This window comes from Barbus barbus (assembly GCF_936440315.1).
Source record: "Barbus barbus genome assembly, chromosome: 48".
Taxonomy (NCBI): domain Eukaryota; kingdom Metazoa; phylum Chordata; class Actinopteri; order Cypriniformes; family Cyprinidae; genus Barbus; species Barbus barbus.
In genome coordinates this window covers 7,549,764-7,561,899 of record NC_136726.1, presented here as the reverse complement: position 1 = coordinate 7,561,899, position 12,136 = coordinate 7,549,764, and the positions used below count along the sequence as shown (strand labels likewise).

Here is a 12,136-nt window from a genome sequence, read left to right as displayed (position 1 = left end):
ACCAGCTGCATGAAATGTGCAATAAGTAACTTGTTCAGAAGTAAATAATGTGAATGATGTCTTAAAACAGATGCATTGCATCATGATATTAAATGGATAAAAATAATTTAATTAATGATTAAATTAATAAAGAAATAAACATTAATAATAATAAATATTTCTTGAGCAGCATATTACAGTGATTTCTGAAAGATCATGTGACACTGAAGACTGGAGAAACAATGCTAAAAATGTTATATTTCACAGTATTACTATATTTAGTTAATTAAAAAACACTGATATAAATATACATTATAATTCTAAATTTAATTCTGTCCTGGACATCCATGACATACTGTATGTAGTATGAACAGATGCATAAAATAATTTAATTAAATATACATAATAATTGTAATACATTTAATTTAGTCTATATAATTATAATATTATTAAATATGTAATTTAAAAAGTATTATATATCATTATAATATTCTTACAATTAATTACATAATTAAAAATAAAAAAACTGATATATAGATTATAAAATCTAAATTCTATATAAATATAGAACGATTATATGTATTATATATTATAAAAAGGTACAGCAGCAAAAACAGCTGATTTAATTCTTAAATTCAGTGAGATTAATTAATTTAATTGAAGTCTACATATAGAATAATCAAAATAAAATAAAATATTTAATATCTGACAAAGTAATAAATTAAAATATTACATGAATTAATATTAATATAAGTTTCTATAAATATAAATGAAATATAAAATATGATAAATATATAAAAAATATAAAAGTGTACTGCATAAAATGTTATACATTTAAATTATTAAAATAAATGTTATAACATTAAACTAAATGATCTAACAAATACAATAATATTTCACAGTATTATGTTTTTAGTATTGTTTTTATCAAATAAATGCAGCTTTGGTGAGCAGAAGAGACCTCTTTCAAAAATATATTTTTTTAAATTCCCAATCATTCCAAACATTTAAACAGTAAGTGTATATTTTCCATTATACTATAATTTGAATATTAATTTATTATAATAGCCAAAATACTATTATTTTATTTGTGCATGGCTTATATTTCAGTCTGTTCCTCACACAAATGGATCCAGATGAACTACTTTTATGTGCTTTTTGGAGCTTGAAACTTTTGGACCCCATTGACTTCCATTGTAACAGCAGGAACATTCTTCCAAGTATCTTCTTTTTGTGTTTTCCAGAAGAACAATGTTAATATTGCTTGTTTGATTGTGTGTTTGGATCTCTCTCTCTCTCTCTCATACCGGCTCTGTTAGCAGCGAGTCTCTCCTCCAGCTTGCCTCGCTCCTTCATGGGCTGCCGCTGTGTGTACGGATGAGGCTGAGAGATGGAGTGTGTGTTGGCCGGCGGCTCCAGACTCAGGTGGCGTTTCTCCACGGCCTTGACCGCCTGGATGTCTCTGCCTCGCTCTTTTTTAATCTCCAGCTCTCGCTGCTTCTCTCGTTCTCTGTCTTTCTCTCTCTGCACCTCCTGTTCCCATTGCCGCTCTCGTTCGATTTCACGCATTCGCTCCTTCTCTCGCTCTCGCTCCCTCTCCTGCTGGCGAAGCTCCTCTTCCATCTGCAGCCTGCGGAGGGTCGAAACACAAACACGCACACAAATGGTGTGAGATGCAACACTCTCGACAGGAACCAGAGGAATACACTCAGTGAGAGGCTGCGGGAACACGGCAGAGTGTTGATGATGTTCGCTTCAGAGGACGAGGAACTTTGTGAGATATGAGAGAATATCATATGATGATGTTGTAATAATCGTATTTACACAGATAATTACCACCAATTGTGTGTGTGTCCGCAGGTGTGTGTGTGTGTGTGTGTCCGTGTGTCTGTGTGAGTGTGTGCGTGTATGTGTGTGTGTGTGTGTTTATGTACCTCTCGGAGTGCAGCGCTGACAGCGACTGGTGTGCGATGTCAGGAGGGTAAAAGACGCTGGGCATGGGCAGGTGAACAGCAGACGGGTGGAGGCCTGGCAGGGTTGCCCCCTCTGGAAACGGGTAGTAATGCGAGCGCAGGGCGGACAGACTGTAATAGTCCTCCATCCTGATCAGCCACAGGAAGCAGAGACAGAGAGAGCAGTTAATTAGTGCCTCTATAAATAACCGGCTCGTTCATTAACCTCTGCTCTCTGGCCCTGCGACATGAACAGCACTGACTATTTCTGTCACTGAGTCTCACCATAACCACACGCTGAGGGTGTTATTCAGACGGACAGAGACAGAGAGAGATAATCAAACCGAAAAACTCTCCATATATATATATATATATATATATATATATATAGAAGATATATAGAAGAACAGCACATTTCCTGCGCTTTTCAAATCAAACACTATACGGTCAAAGACAAAGTCCAGTCAATCCAGATCAAATACTGAAATGAAGCTGCAAAAACATCTCAGTCAAACTCATAATGTATTGACATCAGAAGCATGAGAGCATTATGACTGCATACATTCACATATCAACATCTATTCAGAGTTCAGCCAATCAGAGCAGAGGCAATGTTTTAAAGGTACAGTGGCAAGAAAAGACTTTCATTTTTAGGTTCAGTGAGAGTGTAGAAAATAGTCATTACATACATAAATACACACATATGTATATTAAATCATGACAATTTAATAACAAAATATGCTGGAACAAGCAAAGAATAAAATATATTTATTATATTTTAGAAAATGTATAGCTCAAAACAATAGCCTTTTTAATTCTTAGTTTCAGTGAGAGGGTGGAAAATGGCCATAAATATTGCATATAATATACAGGTGCTGGTCATAAAATTAGAATATCATGAAAAAGTTGATTTATTTCAGTAATGCTATTCAAAAAGTGAAACTTGTAAATTAGATTCATTCATTACACACATACTGATATATTTCAAATGTTTATTTCCTTTAATTTTGATTTATTTATTACTAATGAAAGTCCCAAATTCAGTATCTCAGAAAATCAGAAAACTCAGTGCTTCAAGAAGCACCACGCACAGACGTATGCAAGACATGGGTTTCAGCTGTCGTATTCCTTGTGTCAAGCCACTCTTGAACAAGAGACAGCGTCAGAAGCGTCTTGCCTGGGCTAAAGACAAAAAGGACTGGACTGCTGCTGAGTGGTCTAAAGTTATGTTTTCTGATGAAAGTAAATTTTGCATTTCCTTTGGAAATCAAGGTCCCAGAGTCTGGAGGCAGAGAGGAGAGGCACATAATCCACGTTGCTTGAGGTCCAGCGTGAAGTTTCCACAGTCATTGATGGTTTGGGGTGCCATGTCATCTGCTGGTGTTGGTCCATTGTGTTTTCTGAGGTCCAAGGTCAACGCAGCCGTCTACCAGGAAGTTTTAGAGCACTTCATGCTTCTTGCTGCTGACCAACTTTATGGATATGCAGATTTCATTTTCCAACAGGACTTGGCACCTGCACACACTGCCAAAGCTACCAGTACCTGGTTTAAGGACCATGGTATCCCTGTTCTTGATTGGCCAGCAAACTCGCCTGACCTTAACCCCACAGAAAACTTATGGGGTATTGTGAAGAGGAAGATGCAATACGCCAGACCCAACAATTCAGAAGAGCTGAAGGCCACTATCAGAGCAACATGGGCTCTCATAACACCTGAGCAGTGCCACAGACTGATCGACTCCATGCCACGCCGCATTGCTGCAGTAATCCAGGCCAAAGGAGCCCCAACTAAATATTGAGTTCTGTACATGCTCATACTTTTCATGTTCATACTTTTCAGTTGGCCAACATTTCTAAAAATATTTTTTTTTGCATTGGTCTTAATTGATATTCTAATTTTCTGAGATACTGAATTTGGGACTTTCATTAGTTGTCAGTTATAATCATCAAAATTAAAGGAAATAAACATTTGAAATATATCAGTCTGTGTGTAATGAATGAATCTAATATACAAGTTTCACTTTTTGAATGGTATTACTGAAATAAATGAACTTTTTCATGATATTCTAATTTTATGACCAGCACCTGTATAATCGAAATATGCAGTATAAAAATTTGTTTAAAATTATAAAAAATATTAATATGCAATAAATAACTAAAACTAACTATGTAATTAATGTCATTTATTAATAAATACAATTATGGAATTAATGTCGTACATAATTGTTAATTAATCACAATTTAATAACAAATAAAAATACTGTTGTAATACATTATATATAATAAAAAGTACAGTAGCAAAAACCAGTTCAGTGACTGGGTGAAAAATGGTCATTTGTTATGCAGTATAAAAATATTTAATGATTATATGCAATTAATTTAATTTAAATAATATATAATATTGTGTATATATATATATATATATATATATATATATATATATATATATATATATATATATATATATATATATATGGATGAAGATGTATAGAGATATACTGTCTGCCCAGATTCAGTCAACATAGTACAAATGGACGATGAACCAAAGCATACAGCAAAAGCAACCTAGGAGTTTTTGAAGGTAAAAAAGTGGAATATTCTGCAATGGCCAAGTCAATCTCCTGATCTCAACCCCATTGAGCAACATTTCAGCTGCTGAAGACAAAACTAAAGGCAGAAAGAGCCACAAACAAACAACAACTGAAGTCAGCTGCAGTAAAGGCCTGGCAAAGCATCACAAAGAAGGAAACCCAGTCTCTGGTGAAGTCCATGAGTTCCAGACTTAAGGCAGTCATTGCCTGCAAAGGATTCTCAACAAAATATAAAAAATTTACATTTGATTTATGATTATATTTATTTGTCCAATTACATTTAAGCCCCTGCAAATGGGGGGAATGTGTATAAAAATGGTTGTAATTGCTATGCATTTTATGTTATATTTTTATTTAACCCCTTGAATTAAAGCTTAAAGTCTGCAGTTTAATTGCATCTTAATTGTTTCATTTTAATTCTATTCTGGTGGTACACAGCTGAAATTAAGAAAATTGTGTCAGTGTCCAAATATATATATATATATATATATATATATATATACCATTTGCATTGTATATTTGTATATATTAATAAATGTCTATTATAATATATACATTAAGGAAATATAGTGATTTTTGTTAAAGGACTGAAAAATCTGACAAAAAGAACAGACATATATACATACATAAGTTCGGATACGTGTGTGTATTTTATCTTGGGATTTTGTGTCTCAGACAGGAATACATCTGTTCATGTGTGTGTGTGTGTGTGTGTGTGTGTGTGTCCAAGCCTGAGGTTCACTTCCCTCATTAAAGCCATTAAATCATGTGCAGGAGACGAGACAGCATGCCAAACATTCACACACAGAACAGCTGAGCTGATCCGAAGGTTCAGTCACACAAATACAGTATACTGTATTAATACAGTTTGAAATACTTCATGCCATTTCATTATAACCTTGCGTGTCAACTAAAATACACGCTGAGAAAGTGTCATCAAAACATTTTTTAAAAATCCCTATAAAGCAAGTAACCATCTCTGGTGGTGTAACACTAAGGTCAAATATCTGGGCTCGCAACCAAACATTTGACTCATCTATCAGCAACTATCAGCAATGTGATAACTGTGGTGTAATATAAGCAATGGCCAGATCAGAGGACACATACAAAAATAGTTCTGAGATGAACATTTACATGTATGCATTTGGCAGACACTTATCCAAAGCATTTTTCACACATTTTTTTACCCTGAGAATGAGTTCAGTGAATACATGACCTTAGTGCTGTTAGTGCCACATTGCTGTTAAACTGTGATAAACTATGAAGTAATATTGGTTATTAATTCAGTGTAATGTGGCAAATAACCTGGCAAATTTGGACTACAAAGTTGTTTTCCTGTATTTATGACATCACAAATTTTAAATCCCGCCTGCGGAAATTTGAATGGTTGACGGGTGGGGAGAACACTTGGTTGAGAACTGCACGTTTCAATATCGAAAACCTAGTGCGGGCGTTTTTATATCATTGTATTTCTGATGGAAACCAACTGTTTTCAGAAAATTGTGGATGTCATTTTCATTTAATCTTGAATATAATGTCTGATAAAGCAGCGTTTGTGAGCAGAGCTCTGTTTTGTGTACAGTGTTAACGGGGAAATCTCGCTCTCTCCCGCTCCAACAGCACCTCCTGCTGACAGAAAATTAATTTGCATATATATGCCGCCACAAATAGTGTAAGTCTGTGGGACTATGGTACAAATAAATTCAACTGTATAACAGTTTCAGTGCAATTCATGTTATAATGTTAGAATTAAAGAACAATAAACATAATACATATCACCATCGCACTTATCTGTACATAGTCAATGCAGTTATTTTATGATGTTGTTGACATCCTATCTAAAACGTGATTAAGCCAAAAAACAACAACAACTATAACATTACCACTTTAATATGTCTTGCTATATCCGTGTGTGCAAAGGTTCTGCGCGATCCTCTTGTTCAATATTCTCGAGGTCTGAATTGATATGGCAATATTGAAAAAACTTGCTGTTTTGGCAAGGGGCGGGGCAGTACTGAAACGCCATCTAAGCTGTTCGCCAATCACAACGCACTGGGACAGCTAACCAATCACAACACATTTAGTTTTTCGGAAGGCGGGCCTTCATCAAACCCGGAACTAATCAAGCCGTTTGTGTCAGGCTGGGGAGAAAGGTATAGTAATAATGTAAATTATGTGAAAAATAATGCGATTTTCGAACCACCATGCATGAGAGCATGTTCTAGTACACCCCCAAAACAAAATCAATAATAGGACCCCTTTAACAAGACGACATTTAGTCCAATTAGTCTACTGACCCAATAATACTACTAAACTCAAAGTATACTTTGTTTTTTGCATAGAGAGTGCATTAAGTAAACTGAATCATCAGCATAGTACTCCTGTACATGCACATCCAGATTGTTTCTAACCATGCTTACTTAGTACGCTCATCTTACGCATGCACCTTTAATTTTTTCACATTAATTAGTTTGTCCTTTAGGTGGTATTTCACAGTTGACAGAAAGACGGAAAAGATGGAACAACAACAAGTTACTGGACACGCAACAAAAATTAACGCCTCTGAGACAGTTAAGAAATACATGCAACCCTAGTTTAAAAGACTATGGTGATATTTTATCGGTGGAGAGAAATAGCGCAAACACTGGACAAGGATGAATCTTTTGCATGTGTCAAGCGCCTGTGTTCGTGCACACTGACAAATGGTTGTGAGTTCTGAATGTGAACGCTAAGCATTCGCGTCAAAATTAAAGTCTATTTTGAATGAAATTTTGGCAACACTTAGCAAACAGAAAAGTTTTTTTTTTTTCTATCAGTAGAGTAGCTTAAACAGAAATCACTTTCAAACCAACATGGTGAATTTGCATGACCGAATGAACCTGATGGCAATTTTTTCAAGCACAAATTTCTTTGTCCACAAGGTGGCGACACTGTACGAGTAATTTTGCATTTGAAAAGACGGAAAAGCAACAAACTACTGGAGACGCAAGAACAACTGACAGAGATACATGCAACTAGTTTAAAAGAGTACAAAGATATTTTATCGCTTATTACTTCTGGAGAGAAATAGCACAAACACTGGACAAGGATGAATTTTTCTAGCGCTCATGTGTCGAGCGGCTATGTTTGCACACACTGACACATGGATTACACTTTGAAAGGCTGTGCGTTTGGCAGTACGCTATTTTGAGTCATAAATATTCACGTCAAAATTAAACCATACTTTAGCTGAAATTCTGGTGACATTACGGTCCACTGTTTATTATCAGTTGTGTAGTGATCTATGAAGCACAGCTAAAACAGATATCGCTTTAAAACCAAGCAGCATTCTGCAGGGCAACATGGCGAATATGCATGACCAAATGATCCTGATGTGAAATCTGCGTGAAGAATTTTTTTGCTGGATTGTGTAGATTCCTACTGAAAATGAGTTTGTCCACAAGGTGGCGCCACTGTCCGGGTCATTGTTTCACAGTTGAAAAAGAGATGGAGGAGGCAGAAGAACAACAAACCGAGACGGTTAACAGATACATGCAACTATAGTTTAAAAGAGTACGAAAATAATAATGTGTTTAATAGTGTACGAAATATTGCTAGTACTGGACAAAGATGTGACGATCACCTGTTTGTGCACGATATCAAATACACTTTGAAAGGCAGCAGGTGTGTTCTGCTGCATGCATACGCTAAATGTTTGCATCAAAACTGAAGTGTACTTAAGATCAGAGCTGGGGAAATTACTAACAAATTGTAGTCCATTACTTATTACAGATTACATCCTGAAAACTGTAGTTAGCAATGTAATCTCAGTTACTCGTTTTAGGTAATGTATTCTGACTACTTTTTAGATGCATGACTTTTAGATTACTTTTTATCAAACTTGTTTTAAACTTGCATTATGAGCAAATATGAAAACAGCAGTGACATACATTACACTCTCAAAGATTTCCAGGTTTGAAATATTGTTGTCCAGACTTCCATAATCTTATTTGCACAACATTTGTACATATAGTCAAAGCTAAATGGTATGACAAGCAGCATGACTTTTAAGAAAGGAAAATTTAAAAGACGAAAAAAAAGGAAGAATTAGGGAGAATCAATAAATTAAAATAATTTACTGCCATTGTTTGAATAATATTTAATCATGTAATCCATAAAAAAGTAACTGTAATCTGTTTTAGGGTTGCAAAAAAGTTTATTCTTATTATTATTAACTTCCTGGGATTTTTGGAAAGTTTACGGAAATTTACCGAAAATGTTACACCCCTTTGCAACCCTAATCTGTTTATGACCATTTTAATATGTAATCTAATTACAAGTATTTAATTTTTGGAATCTGATACGTAATCCAGATTACATGTAATGAGTTACTACCCATGCACTGCTTAAGATATAACAGAAATTTCTAATATAGGAAGGTTTATTCGAAAGAACCAGCACACACCTGTATGAAGCGAGCGAGGGGTGAGGCAAATATCCTGAGTGAAAGTACGCCAGAGCGTCGGCTGCAGTTCCTGGGCTGAGCCCTAGAGGGAGTCCTAAAGGCACACGCAGCTCATCAGCGGAGGCGTACGGGCGAAAGCCATCGCGAACAAACTCGTCCTGAGCTCCTGAGAGCAGCATATGAGGAACCTGCCGGGACAAGCTGAGAGAGAGGAACAGCGGATGAGTGACAGAGCGCTGTAGGATGTGCAGGTGTGAGTATGTGAGCGACAGCCGCTGTACTGACTGGGTCTGCAGACGTGGGTCCTGCACCAGAGCACTCGACGTCACGCTGAAGGGATGGGCTGAACCCAGGTACGGCGGGAGAGAGAGGGAGGGCTTCTCCTGGCCTGGTAAAGGCCGGTCGGGGGCCAGACGCTCCTGACCGGACCCTCTTAATCCTGCATCAGCCTAAAAGAGGAAAAAAACATTTATGGCTAGAGCATCATGGGAATATGTTGCAGAGATATTAATACCACTGTACACCAATATTTGTTTATGTTATTAAAAATATTATTTATACTTTTGTTACATATACTATATATATATAGTATATGTAACAGCTCAGATTTACATCTTTGTCTGGGACTAGATTTAAATCTTTGTCAGTGAAACTGGAGGTTTAATTTTAAGTTGTTCTTTCTTAAAGGCGCAGTGCGTGATTTCTGAGAAACACTGGATCGGACTGAGCACCAAAACACTTGTAGCCAATCAGTAGTAAGGGGCGTGTCCACTCATGAAGGGGGAGGTGCCTGTGTTACATAGCATGTTTGTGAATTTGGGGACGGAGCGGTGTTCCTTTTAGGTAGGGGCGTGTTTGTTTTGGTGATTTCAAACTTGAACGCCGTTTCTCAGAATTCGCTTACTGCACTTAATTTTTATTTCAGTTTTATAATTTTAGCTTTTAATATTTTATTAATTTCAGTTTTATTTCACTAACCCGAAAATCATTTTTAATAGTTTTAGTTAACAACAACAAAACTGGTGTTAAATACATCTTTCTCCTTCGACAGCCATTCAAAAGTCTCTTCACTTCACAGGCAAACTGTGTGTGAACCATATTTAGCGGCCAAGCTGAACTGACAACTGTTCTGCTGCTATACAAACAAATATGTATAGAAACCCATATGTATTTATTTTTAAAACAACTCCATTCAATCGCAAATATGTGCCAAATATAGAGTCTGTGGATGAAACAGTGGATGAAACGGTGTGTGTGTGTGGGGGGTCGAGACAGGCACAAAGAAGAGAGACAGTGCGACTGAAAGCGCACTGAATATATCCGGAGCTTTGGCTCCTCTATCCCGTCCAGTCCTGAGCTACAGAAGACTCTTTGTGTAAACAGAGAGAGGCTAGTTTGATCAGGGGAAAGTGCCTATTGTCTTTCCTGATGTCCCCTGACTGCAGCACTAAATAAACTCACAAAGCCACACAGAACGAGAGCTGAACAAACCACACACACACACTTCTGGCATGATCTTGCCGTCGCGCCTGAGAGTCACCAAAATAATGGACATGCAGGACCCCCACAGATCAGCCCGTTTGCACTAATCCAGCCCAACTGAAACCCCTCAGTCCCTCTGCAGAGTCTGAGAGATGGCTCTGTTTGAATCGATTGGCAAAGATAAAGGAAAAGTCACCGTCATAAACATACGGGTTTCATTTCACGACCAAATGAATGACCTCACACAGCCTGGACCAGTTCTTTGTGCTCATGTCAGATAACAGATTATTTGAATGAACAGAGATATTTAAGGACACCAGGACATCTCTGAAGATTATTTAAAGTCATATGATCGCCTTTTTCCGACGTTTTTCGTCATTGGGTTGTTGGTCAACAGTAGTTCTCTGTGTTACATAACGAAGAGCAAATAATGCACATAAACTGTATAACCATATCATTTAATACCATCATTTTTTATCATTTATTTAAATATATTATTTTACTGTCATATAATTCGTTCACAGAAATCATTAATTTCTATTAAAATAAATTAAATGTAAATATATTCTTTTACTTTCACATATTATCAAATAATAAATGTAAGACAGAGGAGTTGGGCAATACTGAAGAATAGAAAAATGAATGAATAAATGTCCTATGCTATATATTTATTTAAATACCAATATATATATATATATATATATATATATATATATATATATATACTTTTATGAATACACTAGCATATACAGATTAACTTAAAACATACATGGACTAAAAGCCACAAAATCCAATTTTTTTATAGAAAATTTACTTCTATAATTTAACTCTTATGCTAGGCCAGTGGATCCCAATCCTGGTCCTAGAGCAGTGGTTCCCAACCACGTTCCTGGAGGCCCCCCAACACTGCATGTGTTCCATGTCTCCCTAATAAAACACACCTGATTCAGATCATCAGCTCATTAGTAGAGACTCCAAGATCTCAAATGTATGTGTCAGATAAGAGAAAGATCAAAAGCATGCAGTGTTGGGGGTTCAACAGGACCAGGATTGGGAAGCACTGGTCTAGAGAATATATGCCAAGGCAGAGACTCTGTCATACCTGGCGCCCCTCAGACCTCCAGAAGCCATTGACGGTTTTAGTCGGGGCAATGGTGACCACAGGAGGGGTGCTCGTGGGCGGGCCCAGGCTCGTACCCATGGCAACCCGCTTAGGTGTACTGACAGGAGAAATGTGATTGGTCACCGGAGAGGAAACATGTGATGACTCGCTACTAATGGAACCTGTGAAAGAGAAGACAGAGGAGTTATAGGAGAAAACAGAAAATACATCAATAATTCATTCATAAATCATTTTAATAACATAATATATCATTAATTCATAGAAATCATTCATTTATATTAAAATAAATTAGACATTATCAACTGAATTTAATTAAATATAAGACAGTAAAGCAGTCTTGAAAAATGAAAAAAAAAAGAATTAATATTTAATTCTATTTTAGTTTGTCACATTTATTTATTTTATTTATTTACCTTAATAGAAATAAATATTATAATATACACAACTATTATATATATATATATATTGTGGCGGGAGGAGCAAACGACAGACACAGTGGGTGTGGCGTCAAGCCTCGGAGAGGTTTTTATTTAACAATAAAAAGGGAAAATAAAGTGTCCAAAGG

General features: G+C 36.2%; 1 protein-coding gene across 1 annotated transcript in view; it reads right to left on the bottom strand.

Annotated features, from left to right (window-relative positions):
* Positions 1–12,136, bottom strand: part of LOC306866641 (genetic suppressor element 1-like) — a 49,418-nt gene that overhangs the window by 13,741 nt on the left and 23,541 nt on the right. Inside the window, exons 3-7 of the mRNA XM_079411908.1 lie at positions 11,551–11,732; positions 9,252–9,415; positions 8,967–9,167; positions 1,914–2,081; positions 1,287–1,609 (exon numbers count right to left, since the gene is read on the bottom strand). Coding sequence (XP_079268034.1) covers positions 1,287–1,609; positions 1,914–2,081; positions 8,967–9,167; positions 9,252–9,415; positions 11,551–11,732 — 1,038 coding nt within the window. The remainder of the gene's footprint in view (positions 1–1,286; positions 1,610–1,913; positions 2,082–8,966; positions 9,168–9,251; positions 9,416–11,550; positions 11,733–12,136) is intronic.